The 20,728-nt window shown below is 36.1% G+C and overlaps 1 protein-coding gene across 1 annotated transcript in view; it reads left to right on the forward strand.

Annotated features, from left to right (window-relative positions):
- Positions 1 to 20,728, forward strand: part of csmd3a (CUB and Sushi multiple domains 3a) — a 685,206-nt gene that overhangs the window by 127,558 nt on the left and 536,920 nt on the right. The window contains exon 4 of the mRNA XM_056474744.1: positions 2,388 to 2,582. Within this exon, the coding sequence (XP_056330719.1) occupies positions 2,388 to 2,582 (195 nt within the window). The remainder of the gene's footprint in view (positions 1 to 2,387; positions 2,583 to 20,728) is intronic.

Raw genomic sequence — 20,728 nt, forward strand, 5'->3', positions numbered from 1 at the left:
CATTATAAACTTAAGTGAAATGAGGATTCATTTAGCAGTCACTTCCTAAATTCAGAATACCACATATACACACCAAAATTTAAGTTAACGTTACTTATTTAAAATGAGCAAGTTAACATAATTGATTTGAGTTTGTGTTCTACATGAAGGAATTGTGTGGAACCCATCATTTTTTATAGTGATGCTCTTGTGCCAGACAGTATTAATATCTCTAGTACATACTGTATTAATCATAAGTGATTAATTTTGATGGCGTTATTGTGAGCAGTATCAGTCTGAAACAGCAGCGTTGAACCTCTGAGAACTGAAATGGAGTTTTCTGATGTTTCCAGGTGCTCTAATGTGTGTGTGACGGTTTAAATCAAAGATAAGCGAGCTTAACCTATCATATATTCAGACATGTGTCCCGGAGGATTAGAAATGTGTCAAAGAGGGAATATTAGTCGAACTCTGTCAGATGGCTGAGGAATAAATAAGGACAGTCGACTGCGTTCTTGACACATCTTTTATAAAGATAAGGATCCTGCAGACTGCAGGAGGATGTGGGCTTTTTGTTTCTTGCACAAATTCATTTCTTATTCATTGTGCTTTTTTTTTTCTTCTTTTGATGAATGCAGGGCAATTGGCTGGTTTATATCCAGCAGAAATCAACAATGGCTTTAGAATGAAGCTGCATTTTCCTAAACGTTAATTAATAATGCTTTTAGTTGATGTAAGTCAATATAACAATACCTGCTCACACTTTAGTTGAAGTGCCTATTCTCAATATTAACTAGTGGTTTATTACCTGCCTATGTTTCAGATACTGGCTGCTTTTGTACTTATAAAGTACTTATTCTGCATGATCTTAGTCGAGTTTCTGAACCTGAACATGTCTAAACACAACGTCTACTTTTAGGAGTTTGAGATAAACGTCACAGTTAATTGTTAATTTGTTAATAGCAAGAATTTAGTCTGAAAGTGTAATCAAATATCATAGGAAACAGAAATGGTTATACACAGAGAAAAAAGTATATTTTATTTTATTTTTTATATTATTTTATTTTTATTTTGTTTATTTTTTTATTTAATAAAAAAGTAATAAATGTTTAATTTTATTATTTAATTTAGTTTTTTTTATTTAATTTGAATTTATGAAATTTAATTTAATTTTTATTTTATTTTATTTATTTTTTTGTATTTATTTATTTATTTTATTTTATTTTTATTTTTATTTTTTTAACTTGATAAATTTTGTTTTTTTGTTTAATTTAATTTAATTATTTTATTTTATTTTTTTACTTGTTTTTTATTTAATAAAATGTATTTCATTTTTTCAAATTAATAATTTTTTTAAATATTTTTTTTATTAAATATTTTTTTGTATTATTTAATTAAATTTTATATGTTTTTTTATTTAATTGTATTTTCTATTCTATTTTTAATTTAATTTAATTTTGATTATTTTTAATTTATTTTTATTTTATTAATTTTATTTTATTTAAATGCACATTTATTCAGTAGATCAGCATTTCAAAAGCAGTTTTGCTAAAATAAAAGAATTTTAAAGCAGAGCTTAAAGTCTACAGATATGAATCAATCTTTGATATACATTAAATGTATAAAAAAATATACATTAGTTTAGTCAGTAGTTAATCTGGGAGAAATCTACTAAAAAACTTGCGATAAACATCCAAAAATTAGTACACCCAAATGGATATGTTGGGGAATATAATAAATAAAAATATTAAAAAAAGAGGAAAAATCAAGAGAAACAAAAATAAATTCAATTTAGTTGACATTTTGTGGTTTATTTTTTTGTGAAATATTTTGCTTGCATTTAAATGTATTGTCTTTCTATATCTAAAGATGTTTGATGACTAAAATATAATTGTAATAAACATATATGTTTAATAAATCTGTTTTGTTCAAATGTACCAAAATACTTTGTTTTTATTTACTGAGAACTGGATCAAAATATTCATTTTCAAAATGGTGGGGTACTCATTTATTTGGAGCACTGCATATTACATCTATGTACAGTATATAACACAAATCAATATTTCAGTACAGCTGGATGTGCTCTTTTTGTTTCTCTTTTTGATTCATAACTCTTTTTTTATTTTGTTTACTTTATTTTCACTTTTAAATGTCTGTGTTCTTGTGTTGATATGTATATATGCATGTATTTGTTCCCTGAGCTACTGAAAATACACAAAAATAAATTCGATGTGTGTTTACGCAGACTTGGCGAATAAATCTAATTCTGATTCTCATTCTGTTTATTTTTTTCCATTAATATGAGTTAATTGACTAGTTTATAACAATCAGAAGTCAGTTAAAGGGCTAAGAAAAAAACTGCACTCTACTACATCCAAGTCTTGCATCTTGTCTTTGTCTCTCCTCAGAACTACAAAGCAGTTCTTGTGGGAATCCGGGAATTCCTGCCAAAGGAATCCTGAATGGGTCGAGCTTCAATGTAGGAGACAGAATCCGCTATCATTGTGTGTCTGGATACACGCTGGACGGTCACGCACAACTGACTTGTGTCACCAGCACGTCTAATGTAGCCGTGTGGGATTTTCCTATTCCCATCTGCAGAGGTAAGAACCAGCATTTGGGACACTGAGCTGAACAAAAAAAAAAACCTTGCTTTCATTTTCTGGATGCTTGATTTTTCGAGGCTGAGCTGTTCTTATTAAAATGAGCCCCTCTCTGCTTTTGTGGAGCGTCGTAGGGCATTAATTCGTTTGGACATGCTTAAAATGTCTGAATGTCATTGCTTTAGATGATAAAATATCAAAGCAATTGGTTTTCTGCAAACAAAGGATGCGCAAGGCTCTTTTCAGAACTAATTTAACAGTTTTTCTGTAATGACATTTATGCAACCAGGGATGAGTGATTTAAAGCTAAAACAACAATGATATTTTTTCTTTTAGTGTTATTTAAAGTACTCTAAACTTACTATATATATGTATATTTATATATATGTGTGTGTGTGTGTGTGTGTGTATGTACACTACCTGCCTATCCAAGTTTTAGGAACAACGAATAATAACTTGACTTCTAGTTGATCATTTGGTATCAGAAGTGGCTTACAGTATATGAAAGGCAAAGACCTCTAGATTATACTTAATTTAGCAATATAAAATATGATCATGCCTTGAATTTTAATTATTTATTAGGGCAGTAAGGTCTGACTTTGCTTAGACAAAAGTCTTGTCACTTAACAGAAATAATGTCTAGTATAGAATATAAAGTCATGGTGCAGTGGAAAGAGTTAATATTGTGTATGACCCCCACGAGCTGTGTCATAATAATGTGTGTCATAATAAATGAAATTGTTTAAAATTTAATTATTGTTTTGTTTGTCGCATTTAGTTAACTAAATTGTGTGTTTAAATCCTCCTACCACCACAAGTATATTTCAAACCTGTGGGAAACACTGATAGTATTGTATTCATATGCTAATGTTTAAGTTTTTGACATGCAAACGCTCGTGCACACTGGGACGCTTTTCGTTTATGTTTATTTTCAGCGTTTTTCGAGATGTTTTTCCGGATTCAAACCCAAGCGATTTTCACTGGTGTCAAGCAGAAGAGTATGCAAAATCACTCCTTGACATTAGATGTATGTTAGTATGTTATTTGAATAGCTTTGAAATAAGCAAACACATTCCCCTAAGCAGAAAGCCATCTGCTTCACTAGTGACGAAAGTGTCATTTCAAATTACAGTTGGTGTGTGTGTGTGTGTATATGTATGTATGTATGTATGTATGTATGTATGTATGTGTGTATGTATATATATATATATGTATATATATATATATATATATATATATATATATATATATATATATATATATATATATATATATATATATAATTTGATTGACTTGAAAGTGACTTGCTAGACCAAGCTACGGCTTGATGTGACTTGAAATAAACAGCAGTGACTTGGCTTGACTCGAGTCTGACAAAAATTGACTTGACTTGCACATGTGTGACTTACTCCCACCTCTGCTATTTAGGATGGTTAGTATGCAAACTGGGGCGCAGCAAAAGTCTCCCAATATTATTTATGAACTGCATTTTCACAGCTGGAATCATTTAAAAGCTAACAAACTTATTTTGCGTATTATATTCCTTAAAGCCACTTGCTGTGATATTTTCTTATCTAATGAAATGACTTTCAGACATTGAGCATGCTAAAAGTGTCCAATTACTTTTTGAGGTCACAGATTCTTTTGTAAGCAGCATGTTTGACTCCAAAATGACTCCTATGACTTAAAGCCCGAAATACTCCAGCTTTGGCTTTGATTTATGCAGCTTTTATAATATTCCTTTTTGTTGAATTTCAAATGAAGATTGTTTTTTAACTTGCATTGTGCTTAAAATCCTCTCTGCTTCTCATTTGTATTTCTGGGATTGCTTTAGATATGCTGATTTACGAAGTGCTCTGCATTGCCTGCTGAAAAATTCGGCTTCTTTTGCATTAGTCGTCTTTTTTGCGCGGCACAATCAAACGTGAGACGAGCTGCTGGGAGCTGCCGAAATACATTCAATAATTTAGGTGTTGCTTTAATTATCAGCATGAGAAATCTTTCATGTGCACTCAGGTATTATGAGCAGCGTTTTACATTTTAGAATAGGACACATGATTGAATCGAATAAAGATAAAATACGCCGAAACCCCAGGATATGTGGGGAAAACGAGTACTGCTATATCATTTGTACTTAATGAAAGATGAACCCGGCTCAAAACATAGCAATGAAAGGTACTTTTTGGTGTAAAAAGGGCCTCATTAAGAGCAGCGTTTAAACCAGCAAACATTATTTGATGTATTATAGGCTCTCATCTTCTTATTAGTTCTGCTTCGGGAGCTTCTAGTTGGCTGAATGAAGACAGAAACTGTATTTGTGACTCATCGTTTAGTTTATAAGATTCTGTTTAATTGGGTTTGAAGGTCTGCATCATCGCACTATTTCAACTCTTTGATTTGAGTGAACTCGGAAGTCGCTAACAAAGATATAGATGTTTTATTTTCCCTAATAGGCTGCAAAGCTGAGTGAGAGTCAGTACGTGTGGTTGGTTGGTTAGCATAGCCTGTAAGCGTCTGCTGGTAGATGATGTATTCACATTATCTGTGGGCGAAAATCCTATTTCCAAGTTAATGGCGTAATCTCAGATGTCGCTAACAAAAAATGATGTTTTAATTCCTAATAGGCTGCAAAGCTGAGTGAGAGTCAGTATATGTGGTTGGTTGGTTGGTTAGCTTAGCCTGTTAGCGTCTGCTGGTAGATGATGTAGTCACATTATCTGTGGGCGAAAATCCTATTTCCAAGTTAATGCCGTAATCTCAGAAGCCGCTAACAAAGAATGAAGATGTTTTTTTTTTCCTAATAGGCTGCAAAGCTGAGTGAGAGTCAGTATATGTGGTTGGTTGGTTGGTTAGCTTAGCCTGTTAGCGTCTGCTGGTAGATGATGTATTCACATTATCTGTGGGCGAAAATGCTATTTCCACATTAATGGCTAATCTCATAAGTCGCTAACAAAGAATGAAGATGTTTTTTTCCCTAATAGGCTGCAAAGCTGAGTGAGAGTCAGTATGTATGGTTGGTTGGTTAGCTTAGCCTGTTAGCATCTGCTGGTAGATGATGTATTCACATTATCTGTGGACGAAAATCCTATTTCCACATTAATGGCTAATCTCAGAAGTTGCTAACAACGAATGATTTTTTTTCCCTAATAGGCTGCAAAGCTGAGCAAGAGTCAGTATGTGTGGTTGGTTGGTTAGCTTAGCCTGTTAGCATCTGCTGGTAGATGATGTATTCACATTATCTGTGGACGAAAATCCTATTTCCACGTTAATGGCTAATCTCATAAGTCGCTAACACAGAATAAAGATGTTTTTTTGTGCGTTTCCCAAAACCATCATTAGCCAACTAGGGTCGCAAGTTCCGTCGTTACAAATATAATTAGTTGATTTGCCATTTCCCAAATCCATCATTCCAACGAACATTCGCAAACTACATCGCTAAATTTTGCACTTGCGACTACACCTCTGGAGCTGTAGTTAGAAACATAGTTCCTGGCTGTGTTCTATTCCCACTTATCCCCCTATACCCTATTCATTTAAAACATTCTAACATTCAAAGTTGGGATAATTAAAAATAAAAAGGCATTAAAGTCATCTCTCTTAGGTATAATTTGCTTTTAAAGTATTTTTATAGTTCAGTTTTAACGATCTTCATGTTTACAATTGTGCTCCCTTCGCAGTGCACTTTGAAAACATTGTCATTTTGAACACAGCCTCATGACGAAAGCTATAGGTGACCTATTATTTAAAAGCGGAATTTGTTACGTCTCCAAAGCTTGTGATAACAAAAAGCATAGCATACGTTAATGCTTTTAATTCATAGTGGGTTATTTATTAAGTATCTGTACTGTATATGACATGGGCCTGTTGGTTAGAACATTTTCTGCAGTGGTTTGCATGTGTCAAATTGTAAAAGTAGACTTAAAAAAAAACCAATATCCTACTTAATAATAAGAATAATAATAATCATTAATAATATTATTATTAAAGTAGGATTTTTTTTTCATTTCCAAATAAATAAGAAATATTACATTTTATTTCTTAATAAATAGCCTCATTATTTTATTGATTTATGTGATTTATATATGATATTATAATACGTGTTAGCTTTTGTAAGTGATTTTATGTTTTAGCATGGAATATGTAATGTTCTCAATAATATTAGTAAAGCAAACACAGGCCCTGTATGTGTCGTTTGCATATATTTCAGTTAATATGGAAAAAGAGTGCTTGTTTTTACCAAAACTAATATTGGATTTTATTTTTAATGCGTGTGCATGCAAAACAATATAATTTGCACCAAGAAATTATGGGGTTCTTCTCTAAAGAAGTTGTTACTCCCCCCATTTAGAGCATCATTATGGGTGTTTTACGCTATAACAAACGTGGTTCAAACGATGGATCTGCGACAGAGAAACTAGGGGTTTTGGGAAACACTCGTCACTACATTCTTTTCCCAACCGATGCATCGTACTATGATAGTTCAGCCCCGAGTTACGTCGTTGTTTAGGAAACGCACCCCTGAGCAAGAGTCAGTATGTGTGTATGTTGGTAAGCTTAGCCTGGTAGCGTCTGCTGGTATATGATATATTCACATTATCTGTGGGCTAAATGCATATTTCCACATTGACGGCGTAAACTCAGAATATGCTAGCACATGTATAGATTTTTTTTTCTTCTAATTGTCTGGTTTTGATAGTGTGTGATAGCAAGTTGTCTTCCAAAAAACTTAAGACTTGTATTGTTTCAACTTACTTTAAAGGGCACATAGTTTACCTCTTTTTTTATGATTTAATAATAATATTATGGTTCTGAGTGTGCCAGTTTAGGTTCAGTTTAAAACACAATTCAGATTGTTTTATTATAATATGTTAAAAAGTGTCATGTTGGGGGCGTGTCCACAGTTTGCTGATTTAGGGGTGTGTTGCTTCACATGTAAATTAGTTTCGGCTTCCCGCCAACGTAACAAGGGGGCGGGGTCATGAGCTCACCCGCTCTGCGTTTGCAACGGAGTCTGACAGGCAGACTGAGAGGAGCAGGGGTGATAGGATCCGCATTCAGTCGTACATGTACGACTCTGACACAGACCAAGCAGAGAGTACAAAATCATTTGTGTCTTTGTACAGTTTTACAGCCAACTGTGTGCTAGTTTCAAGTACCGAGCTTGTACACAGAAACTAATAACCACGCACACTGAATTAACTTTAACTGAGGCACCCGATGCGCCGCTCGAAGCCGCGACACGGCACACCGGACACTCTCTGTGGCGTGGCAGAAACATGAAGTGTCCCGAATCATCGCGCCACGCATTTTAGAATTCTAAACATAGGTTTCTATCAGGGTACACATAACGGCGCTTCAAGTCTGCAGCGGTCCACGGCGCCCAGCCGTCGACTTGAGTGTACCCTGATAGAAACCTATGTTTAGAATTCTAAAACGCATGCTAGTTAAGATCACAGGGATCTGGGGTCGAGAAATGCAAATGGCTGAAGTATAAGGTAGACTCAATGAGAAGTACACATGTTGCAAACCTACCTAAAGATACAACCAATAATTCCGATTAGAGCGATAATGTGGAGAATATTGATCTTGTGTTGAGTCCAATGAGCCTTGCATCTAAAAATAGAGCTAGGGTGTTCCTTTAGTGATATTGCTTCGACTCACGCTGAAAATGGCGGACGTGAATCAACAAACTGAGGATATGATGACGCGCCTGTCAATCAATTGGTGGGCGGGGGGACCGCTCTCCTACGTAAAGTTGCAGCCGGTTTGAAAACCGCTCCAATTGGTCCACCTTTTTTTATGTTGTTCAATTGAAAAAAAAGCACTGGGTGTGCTTAAATCACCCCAATATGACGGTCTATACACCATACATGCACATATGTCTGTCCAAACAGCTTGAAAAGTAGATTTTTTTTTTTTTTTTACTATAGTTGCCCTTTAAATAAGTGGTTTGAACAAGCTGCAAAAGTAATTTTTTGACTGGCTGAAAGACCCACTAAATGCATCAAAGCTGCTAATTCCAGTCGGGACAGGAGCTCAGTCTGGCTTCATCGGAAATTGTAAGTGAGAGGTTTTAATTAATGTTCTGTCAAATGTAACGCATGAAAATTGGTTGAACGTTTATATGAATCATGCCGAAATGATTTCGGATGATTCACCGGAGAGAATAACTATAGCGCCAGCCTTGACTTTGTCTCATTCAGTCGAATACGAAGGACTCGTGGCCTTGCGCTGCAGCCAAGTCAGTTAAACCACGAATGTGTTTTACACATTTTTTGACCCTGAGCTTTTAGCACATGCTTTTCATATTGAGGCAAGGGAGATTGATCCTCTTTGATGAGGGTATCTGAGCTTGGAGGTTTGCCCCCTCTTGATGCCCCCCCACCCCTCCCGGAAGTCATTAAAGCCAGCTATATTGTGTCTAAATGCAAAGCACAGGGAGAAATGGAGCTTGAATGAGAGTGTGCTCATGCCGTGGAAGGCTGCTTTGTGTTTATGCCAGCTGGGAGGAAGATCTGCGACAAATGCAGCTCTCCTAGACCAAAATGTTCCCAGGAAATTAGACCTGTTGGCCACGTGCATTTCAGAATATTTAATTTTGCTCTAATGCATCGCAGCTCGCATAAATGTGATTATGCAAGTCCAAATATGAGTACGGAAATGCTGCTTCTAAATGTTCCTAGTAGATTATTTATGTTTTAAAACGGGAATATTCTCTTTTAGTAATTTGTGCACATTATGGAAGTGTTTTTTCTGAATTTTCCTAGTACATTCAAAAAGTCAAATGCATGAAAATTTGCTAGAAACATTCAGAAACAGCATTTCCATTACTTGATAAATAACAAAAAGGGAATATTTCCTTTTAAAACAAAAATAAAGCATGTTTAAAAATTGGAAATATTTATTATTTTTTGTTATTTTACATGCTTACCATTTCAGAACCTCAAAAACATTGTTTAAATGTGCAATAACATAAGGACAATTTTTCTCTCTTTTGTGACAGAATATTTTGAAAACAAAGTATGGACGCATTTTATTTGCTAGGTTTGGTGATGTAATTAAAGGTTAGATAACTAAGAATTGATATTAAAATATGAATTGTATCTGTATGTGTATCTTAACTCATCTATTAATGTTAAAATAATGTTTATTTGTCAACTTAAAAGAACCTTGCCAGAGTATTAGTTCTGAGAATGCTCCTTGTAATAACTATTTATTCAATAAATAATTATACAATAACATTATAAATAAAGCATATAACTGAGTGTTCTATCAACATTCTTTTAATATTAAAAGAATGTTTGTTTTAACTTTTATAGAACCTTGCCAAAATATTAGTTCTGAGAATGTCACTTGTTAGATGCAAGTTTATATTTGAATATTTATATAACAACACATTATTAGCATTAACAAACATTAAAAACAGAACAATTCAACAAAGCATTCTAATATATAAACAGTTGAAGTCAGAATTATTAGCCCCCCTTTGATTTTTTTTTTTTTTTTCTTTTTTAATATTTCCCAAATGATGTTTAACAGAGCAAGGACATTTTCACAGTATGTCTAATAATATTTTTTTCTTCTGGAGAAAGTCTTATTTGTTTTATTTCGGCTAGAATAAAAGTAGTTTTTAATAAAAAAAAGTAGTTTTTAATAAAAATATTTTTCATATTTCCTGGGAACATTACACACCTGAAACTTGTCTATAGCACTTGTTCACTGCTGCTCTTATAGTTGTGTGAATTGCCTCCTTGTCCTCATTTGTAAGTCGCTTTGGACAAAAGCGTCTGCTAAATGACTAAATGTAAATGTAAATATAAAAAAAAATAAAAAAACATTTTAGGACAAAATTATTAGCCCCTTTAAGCTATTTTTTTCGATAGTCTCCAGAACAAACCATCAATATACAATAACTTGCCTAATTACCCTAACCTGCCTAGTTAACCTTATTAACCTAGTTAAGCCTTTAAATGTCACTTTAAGCTGTATAGAAGTGTCTTGAAAATATCTAGTCAAATATTATTTACTGTCATCATGGCAAAGATTAAATAAATCAGTTATTAGAAATGAGTTATTAAAACCATTATGTTTAGAAATGTGTTGAAAAAATCTTCTCTCCGTTAAACAGAAATTTTGGGAAAAAAAAATAAACAGGGGGGCTAATAATTCAGGGGGGTAATAATTCTGACTTCAACTGTGTATGTATATACATACAGGGCTTGATATTAACTTTTTTGATCACCAGCCACTGTGGCTAGTTTTTTTCCAAGGTTACTAGCCACTCAACATTTTCGCTAGCCACACTTTTGTTGTTGGGAAAATATATTTAATATACCCAAATTTGACTTTGGCATGCTAAAATTACTTGATTTAAATTGTGTTATCTCCACATAATGTCATTTTAAAAAACACTTGACATTTAAAAAAGTTATTCTCATGTATCTAAAACTATACGCATCAGTCTGTCCAAGCTAAAGGTCCCAGATCACCAGTTAACTACAAATGGAGAGTTAATCTTGCTTTAAATGTTATTGATAATTAATGGATGATAATTAAACCACATTGACAAAAATAACTGTAAGCCAAAGAAAGCAGGTGAAACATTCCTTGTGCGAAAATGAAAGAATGATCACTTGCACATGGTTAACGTTAGGCTCATTATTAATCTGTTCAAAGAACGATTAAAGTAAAATCAGCAACCGCTGCTGCTTACAAAAAATCTCGAGTTAAAAAAAAAAAAATCCTAAGCTCTTGAAAGTAGCAGGAATGTGCATGCACGAGCAATGCTTTTTTCCAGTCTATTTCAAAGAGAAACGATCGCACCAGTTGCGTTTTCAGCCACGGTTGCTTCGTGCAAGGAAAGGGGACACAGGAGCTTTTAAGCACTCACGCGCATCACAGATGTGCGCGCAACGCTGTCGTCAATGAGCGAGAATTGCCTGTCTCTCACCGTGCGCCTGATCATCCTGTCATTTGGTATTCACCTGTTTTCTTTTGCTCGCGCAAACACTTATCAGTCATGCTGCTTCTCAATTTCAAGATCACATTTTCATGCGTATTAACAAATGGTCTTAAATTAAAATTCTACTCTTTAGCGACAAGGCAGTTTTCTGGCAATTTAAAAATGACGGATGTACTTATACATGTCCCTTAAAAATAAAAATATATAAAAAAATAAAAACAAATCTGTGTTTCGAATTTTATTGTCAAACATCGAATAAGAATGCATATTTCAAAGCACTTCACAGACCTTTAAAGACCTGAGAACTTTGAACAAACATTGTTAACATTACTAGACAAATGTTTTTTAATAACTTATTTATGGATAAAACCATACCAGTACTTTTGTATGCTTTCCGAATGATAAAAAAAATCCATTATTGTTACAAACAAATTGTTCAATATCTTTAAGTAAACCTTGCCAGAAAATTCAGTGAATTCAGGACTTCCCATCATGATATATTTTGAATATAAAATATATGCACACCAATGCCATATCATTCAAGCAATGAAGAAATGTGGCTTTAATGTGTCTACTGCATGGTCCTTCCTGTTCTCCGGTCACTCTGAGAGAGGAGCAGGACCCTCAGACGGGCAGATGGTCCTTTGATCCCGTTTCCTCAGAGAACCTGCCCATTCTCTTGAAGCAGGAGCTCATCCAAGACTCCCTCTTCAGCACACTTGAATGGCACATATCTTCCCAATCCAGATGGAAAGCGCTAGATCGAGGGGGTGGGGGGGGGTGCACGCTCTCAAAAGCCTTCACATTCCTGCCGCGCTTGCAGTTTCCACCGTTTGACTGCTTGTCGGACACATGTTCCCTAGAAAACCTGTCATCTGTCAATATATCAACTCTGTGAGGAATATACAGTTGAAGTCAAAATTATTAGCCGTCCTCCTTCAAATATTTCCCAAATGGTGTTTTTTCACAGTGTTTGTTGTAATTTTTTTCTTCTGGAAAAAGTTTTATTTGTTTTTATTTCGGCTACATTTAAAGCAGTTATTTAAAAAAAAATAAATAAATAAATTCTTAAGAGCCCCTATTATGGGTTTTTGAAAATGAGCTTCCATGCAGTGTGTAACAGCTCTAAGTGAATGAAAGCATCCAGCTAAAGTTTAAATTTGAAAGGGCACCTTGTTCAAATCTATTGATTCTTTAACAAAATAGTCGACTCAGAGTTAAATAAATGAATCGTATTGGGTTCGGATCTTTTGCCTGAACGCATCTGTAGGAGCCATACATTGTAAATTGGCGATTGGCCACAAGGTGTCAGTACCAGACTATATAACTGTGGCTTCACTGTATGGAAGAGAGCGTTGGTAGGAAGCACACAGTTTTTGACCGTAACTTAACGTGACGTGAAGTAACTCAACTCAACTTAAGGTAACAGAGAAGTGTGCATATAGATTAAGGAAAAGTTATGAAGTAATTCTGTTGATTGAAAAATAAAGACGTTTTTATTTGCATCTATTTTGCCTATGGACTCTGACTTTACGTGTTAAAAACTCGCTCACTCTACCAACAATAGCGGCAATTGGAAGCCGCTACAGCATCGATGTCGATATGGTACATCACCAAATATGCAGTGCCAGATCTGGTAAAACGTAAACGCGCCTTTCCCTTCAGACACTAGCAGAGCGCGGGGATCATGGAACTGATCATGACACGAAAATGATGATCACTGACAGATGGAAATTCGGCTGCGGAGAAATAAAGAGTTAAAGTTCATTTTCACAACAACACCACAGTATAGCCAACCGTGTGCTGTGTTTGCTCCTGTCATTTTTCTGATTTTTGATACATTAACCTGCAACATGGGATTCGTCAGCCGTTTGCTATTAAGAGAAGGAACAGCAGAGACTTATGTATGGGACTTTGACAGGGACTTTGTCAGTAACTGTTGCAGTTCATATGGACCAGTTTCTTCTTCCTTCAGATTATAACATGCAAGTGTGATTAAAATGTTTGCGTCCTTGTTTTCTGTAGTTTGCAAAACATGTATTTAATAGTATGTTGTAACTTTTATTCAGCTTATCTATTATAGATCAGTGCTTGTGCTGTATCTCTCAGGTTAAGTCTGTATGGGGCTTTTCACATATTGCGTCCAAACCCACATTGAAAACGAACTCGCGATCCTCTGCAGTTTGCCCTTGCTATGGCCACCATCAGCTGATCCTCACATGCGGCATGGTCAATTTTCAAAGTAGTTCAACTTTTGCCACTGTGTGGATTAATACTGAAGGTGTGTCGTTGATATTACTTGGGGTTAGCGTTAAGAGTAGAGTAATGTGCTGGTGTTTAGCTGCATTGCTTTATTGCATTCCTGCATTGGGCTCTCACATGTACTCTGCTACTTTATAACCGTGGTGGGCGTTTCTCTCTGTCTCGCGCTGAACCCAGCCGACCAATCAAAACTGACTGGGTCATCGGACTAATCAGCGCAGATTAGCTTCGCGCTAAGGAGGGGTTTGGTAACACATGAATCGCTGAACAAATCATTGTCGATGTGATAATTAGGTAAAAATAAATACATATTGGTGACACGGTGGTGCAGAAGGTAGTGCTGTTGCCTCTAACCAAGAAGGTTGCTGGTTCGAGCCTCAGCTGGGCTAGTTTCTGTGTGGAGTTTGCCTGCTCTCCCCGCATTCATGTGGGTTTCCTTCGGGTGCTCCGGTTTCCCCCACAGTCCAAAGACATGCGCTATAGGTGAATTGGGTAGGCTAAATTGTCCGTAGTGTATGAGTGTGAATGAGTGAGTATGGATATTTCCCAGATATGGGTTGCAGCTGGAAGAGCATCCGGTGTGTAAAACATGCTGGATAAGTTAGTGGTTCATTCCACTAATATCTTTTTTCTAATCATATAGAGAACAAGCCAACGTTATAAATGACTTCCCTAATTAACCTAGGTAAGCCTTTAGATAAATAAAGCCTCTAGAGATTGTGCAGTCCCATTGATGTGATCCAAGACCTGTAAAGAGATGATGCCATCAGGACCTCAAGGACAACACATACGCAGATGAGACCAATCACAGAGGACTTATAGAGGTCTCCATAATCTTGGACCAGGCCGTATGAGCAGATGCTGTGGTGGTCATGGAGGAGCAGAGAGCATGACACTGATTCCTGAAAGACTCCAGTGACAGACGAGTCTCCGCAATGATCCCGTAAGCCAACCTGAAGACCCGCTAGTGACCTACTCACACCTGCAGTTTCTCCACAATGGACGTCCAGCGTTCTCCATCCTCTAGCACCTAGACTGCAGCTCTGCACAAGAAGATTGGCCAGAGGAGCAACAGTTCTCAAGGTTTTTTTTCTTTCACTTTCGCCAATTGGTGAAGTTTGTTCATTGTCACTGTGGTAACTGGCTTGCTTGGTTTGGGATTTGTGGAGCTGCGCATTGATGGATTTGCTCTTCAGTGTTTGGATTCTCAGCAGTGAAAACTAAACCACACTGAGCTGAACTGAACATCAACTCTGAAAACTGGACTGACAGTTTCAATTTACTAGAACTTCTATGTTAAGCTGCTTTAACACAATCTACATAGTAAAAGTGTAACAGAGGCCAGCCAGTGAAGTGCTGTGCAGGTAAAACTTCCCTCCTTGGACCTTTAAAGGTGCTCTAACGACAGACCCTAGAGACCATGGTCTTTAGCCTCCTTGTTAGAGCAACCAACTCCCAAGCGGAAGGTCACAGATTCTATCCCAGCTCGCAGTGAGTTGGGTGCAGTAGGACCAGCGGGGTTACATTGGTGTTGTGACTCGGATGGGAGTGAGGTTTAGCGAGGTGAGGGTAATGAAGGCCAGCTAGTGAAGTTCTGTGCAGGTAAATCTCACTCCTCTGACCTCTAAAAGGTGCTCTAGCGACAGCGGCCATGGTCCTAAGCCTTCTTTTTAGAGCAACTGACTCCCATGTGGAAGGTCACCGGTTCGATCCTAGCTCGAAGCTGGTTTGGTACAGTAGGACCGGCGGGGTTACAAAAGCGCTATAGAAATAAACATGAATTGAATTGAACTAAATGTCACTTTAAGCTGAATTCTAGTATCTTATAAAATATCCAGTAAAATTTTATTCATTGCCATCAAGGCAAATATAAAATAAATCATTTATTAGAAATGAGTTATTAAAACTATTATGTTTAGAAATGTGTTGAAAAAAACAGAAATTTGGGGAAAAAATATTCTGGAGGGTTAATAATTCTGACTTTAACTGTACTTCTGGAGGAAGTGACAGCTTGAAACCCTGCAGAATGCGTCAAGATGTTCGCCTCGCTGCTGAAGGTTTAGTGTCTTGCATGGCAAAAGCGAGCGTTATCTTATCTCTGCTTACCTCCTTGCTCATTTAACAGCCGCTTCCAACAAAAAAAAAAACAGAGTACATCAAACCCATTTTCACAGAGTAGCTGTTTGTCTCTGAGCAATATCCCGAGCATGAATGCTGAAATCCAGCATAAAAATGTAATGTATATTGTGGAAAGCACATTATCATTTCAAAGGCTCCTGAATTAAGGACCCACGGGCTGCCAGTCGCAACGCCTGCACCAAAGTCACGCAGAGGCAGTTTCTGTGGATCTTGTTAAAGACTTTTGCTGTTACGACTAACTGATTTCATTATGTTTGTTGTAAATTAATGGAGGTTTGTGTTAAAATTGGCACCAAAATAAAATGGCCTACGGTTTTAAGGTAAATGGCGCAGCACGTTTAAGTGAAACTATTACGGATGTCGAGATTAAGGTGAAATGTGAATATGAATAAAGACGTGTCAGGCCGTCGGCCACGTTACACTTGGATCTGTGCATGTTGCATCAGATTTCTTATTGCGCATTGTTTCTTTCTGATTATTACCAATCACATGTTTCTGTTGAGTGTTTGAATGCAGTGGCATAGCAGACGGGACATCAAACACTCCAAAAATATATATATTTTACTGCTTGTTCAAACTAATTTAAAATGAGCTGAAACAACACAGTTCTTAACATTTTTTAGGATAACTTAATTGCTTTGTTTAATTTTTAAATTAGATTAGATTCAACTGTATTGCCATTACACATGTGTACAAAGCAACAAAATACAGTTTAGGTCTAACCAGGAGTTAAATAACAGCAAGTGCAGGATATAGGTTATAAGGTGCAGTTATATAAAAACTATGGTGATATTTACAGATGGATGTACTATCAACATTATATACGTGTTGTATTAGCTATGAACAGAGATTTACAATAGATTAATATATGCACAGGTTGCTATTAATAATCAGAGGTATGCAGATAGATATGAACATAATTATAAATGTATATGTACAGACTCAGACTTAACTTTATTATTCAATTTAGGGAAACTAAAATTGCAGCAAGGTGCCATAACATAGGCGAAGCTCCATGTACACATTAAAAAAATATTACCACACAACATACAATACATCATTTTGTATATCTCCCTCCCCCCTGGACTCATTTAATGACCGAATGGCTTAACCAGTTGTCTTAACATTGTTTTACAGTTACATGTAAGATTATTTAGAATAGTAATTGTATAATAACAATAATACTTTTATTTATAATAAATATATATATTTTTAAAATTTTATATATATATATATATATATATATATATATATATATATATATATATATATATATATATATATATATATATATAGATATATATATATAGATATATATATATATATATATATATATATATATATATATATATATAGATATATCTATGTATAGATAGATAGATAGATAGATAGATAGATAGATAGATAGATAGATAGATAGATAGATAGATAGATAGATAGATAGATAGATAGATAGATAGTTTGTGGGGGGATAGGGGTGCGTGCCCCAGTAGAGCTTTGTCTAGCAACGCCGAAGGTGCAGTGATGATGGGGACTATACGTTATGAGGAGAGTGTGGGGGTGTATGAGGGGGCTAAATAGTCAGTGGGGGTCAGAATTCAAAAGGGAGACAACTCTGGGGAAAAAAGGGTGAGCAGGGTGAGAGGAGTCCCTAAGAATACTGTGTGCTTGGCGTAGACAGTATTTCCTCTGGATATCCTCAAAGGCTGGAAGTTGGGCCCCTATAATGCATTCATTAATCATCACCTGCTGCAGTGCTTTATGCTCAGCAACAGAGCAGCTTCCGTACCAGACTGTGACACAGTTGTGCAGCGTTAGAAGTTCACCAAGACGGCTGATGACAGCTGGTTCTTCTTAAGTTACCTTAAGAAAAAGAAGCACTGGTGAGCTTTTTTGACCAGGCTGGAGGTGTTGGACAGGTCCTATGAGATGTGGGTCCCCAGGAACTTGGATGAGACAGGCTTAACTGCCAAGCCATTGATGTGAATGGGTTCATGTGACCCTACTTGTCCCTTCCTGAAGTCCACAATGAGCTCCTTGGTCTTAGTGGTGTTAAGGAGCCAAATTATTGTCTGTACACCAAGGGGCCAGATGCTGTATCTCCTCCTTGTAGGCAGTCTCATCATTGTTGTTGATTAGACTGATCACTGTGGTGTCATCTGCAAATTTGATGATGGTGTTGGATCCATTCTTGGGCCTGCAGTCGTGGGTAAAAAGGGTTTAATACACTTAAATTTGTAAAAACTATTTCGTTAATTTATTTAAAATGAGCTGAAACAATAATTCTTATTATTTTTTGGTAAAACTTAATTGCTTTGTGTAATACACTTCAATTTATAAAAACTCATTTGTTAACTTGTTTAAAAAGAGCTGAAACAACAATTTTTTATATTTTTGGTACATCTTAATTGCTTTGTTTAATGCACTTAAATTTGTAAACTAATTCGTTAACTTGTTTAAAATGAGCTGAAACAACACAGTTCTTAATATTTATTTGGGACAACTTAATTGTTTTATGTACAATAAACTTAATTGTAAATATTTTTTATTAATATTTGTAAAATTATTTGTAAAAACTAATAAGAACTTAAATCAAATGAGCTGAATCAACACAACTCTTGAGATTTCTTCGGGGCAATTTAATTATTTTATGTTCAATCCACTTAAATCCAAATTAACAAGTTAAATTATTAGTTGCATTCATTCATTCATTCATTCATTTATTCATCACATGATTATCAGGGGTCGCCACAGCAGAATGAACCGCCAACTATTCCAGCATATGTTTTACACAGCGGATGCTCTTCCAGCGGCAACCCAGTACTGGGAAACACCCAAAGACGCTCACATTCTCACACACACATGTCTTTGTACTGTGGGGTAAACCGGAGTACCCGGAGGAAACCCACGCCATCACAGGGAGAACGTGCAAAATCCACACAGAAATGCTAACTGGCCCAGCCGGGACTCGAACCAGTGACCTTTTTGCTGTGAGGCAACAGTGCCAACCACTGAGCCACTGCGCTGCCCCAATTTTTAGTTTATTTGAATCATTAATTCCACCCTAAAAGTTTAATTTTCCTATTTGAATATATATGTTTTAAGTCCATGAGAGCAGCAGAAAGCATTGGTTATCTTTTGGACTTGAGAGTTTCAATCAATGTACTTTTGTGTCTTAAATGGGACAAAGAGCCTCAATTCCTTACGCACTTAGAAAGTTAAGAGTTTAAACATGCCATAACACATTGTGTAACACATTCATAATTTTTTCTCTTTAATGTTACCATGCACAATGTTTAAAGAAGCTTATTAATTTCACCGCTTAGCAATTTGGAAGCTTTTTAGCAAAAATAAAATCAATATTTTGAAATTGATGAATCACACCAGTGCTTTTGTACCCTTAAAGCACAAAGAGATGAATGCTTAAAGTATATATTGTGAATGCAGTCATGACTAAAACCCATAAGTTGCAAATACAGTAAACTCACTGGCCACTTTATTAGGTACATATGTCCAACTTGTTAATGCAAATTTCTAATCAGCCAGTCACATCGCAGCATCTTAATGCGTTTAGGCATGTAGACATGGTCAAGATGATCTGCTGCAGTTCAAACCGAGCATCAGAATAGGGAAGAAAGGTGATTTAAGTGACTTTGAATGTGGCATGGTTGTTGGTGCCAGACGGGCTGGTCTGAGTATTTCAGAAACTGCTGATCTACTGGAATCTAGTGTTACAGAAAAAGAGAAAATATCCAGTAAGTGGCAGTTCTGTGGGTGCAAATGTCTTGTTGATGTCAGAGGAGAATGGCCAGACTGGTTTGATCTGATAGTAACTCAAACAACCACTCGTTACAACCGAGGTATGCTGAAGAGCATCTTTGAACACGTCCAACCTTGAGGCGGATGGGCTACAGAAGCAGAAGACCACACCGGGTGCCACTCCTGTCAACTAAGAACAGGAAACTGAGGCTACATTTCACACAGGCTCACCAAAATTTCACAATAGAAGATTGAAAAAACGTTTCCTGGATAGCGCCATGTCATAAAGCGCGAATCATCTCAGACTGACTTCTAGAAAATGACATTGAGTTCACTGTACTCAAATGGCCTCCACAGTCACCAGATCCTCAATCCAACAGAGCACCTTTGGGATGGGGTGGAACGGGAGATTCACATCATGAATGTGCAGCTGACAAATCTGCAGCAACTGCGTGATGCTATCATGTCGACATGGACCAAAATCTCTGAGGAATATTTCCAGCACCTTGTTGTATCTATGCCATGGAGGATTAAAGCAGTTCTGAAGGCAAAATGGGGGCCAACCCCGAACTAGTAAGGTGTACCTAATAAAGTGGCCGGTGAGTGTCCACTCATTTTCTTTTTCTCGTTTTGTGTCCTCATTCAGAGAACTTTAGGATCATTCGGATCATTAGATGCATTTTTTTTTAATGTTCTTGTTTAACCAAAGAGAGTGATGGGAAATGCAGTTTGGTTGCACAATCATGCTGCTTCATTAACTGACTCAATGATGTGTTTTCGGCAAAGCTTTTAAAAGTGCACACAATATGTAAATAATACATTGTAGAGTCAACATTCGTAATTAAAACATAATTATGAACTACCTAACAGTTCACAGTAACAAAAAGAAAATCCTTTTTTTGCCCTCATAAACTATTTCCAGCAAAGTTACAGTGTCTCCTGCAGTTACAAGGTGTCTCTCTATGGGAAGATGAAGTGTCCTCTGGCAAAGAATCTCATATATAACCGTTATCGATTTCTCCAA

Source organism: Danio aesculapii, chromosome 16 (genome assembly GCF_903798145.1).
Source record: "Danio aesculapii chromosome 16, fDanAes4.1, whole genome shotgun sequence".
Taxonomy (NCBI): Eukaryota; Metazoa; Chordata; class Actinopteri; order Cypriniformes; family Danionidae; genus Danio; species Danio aesculapii.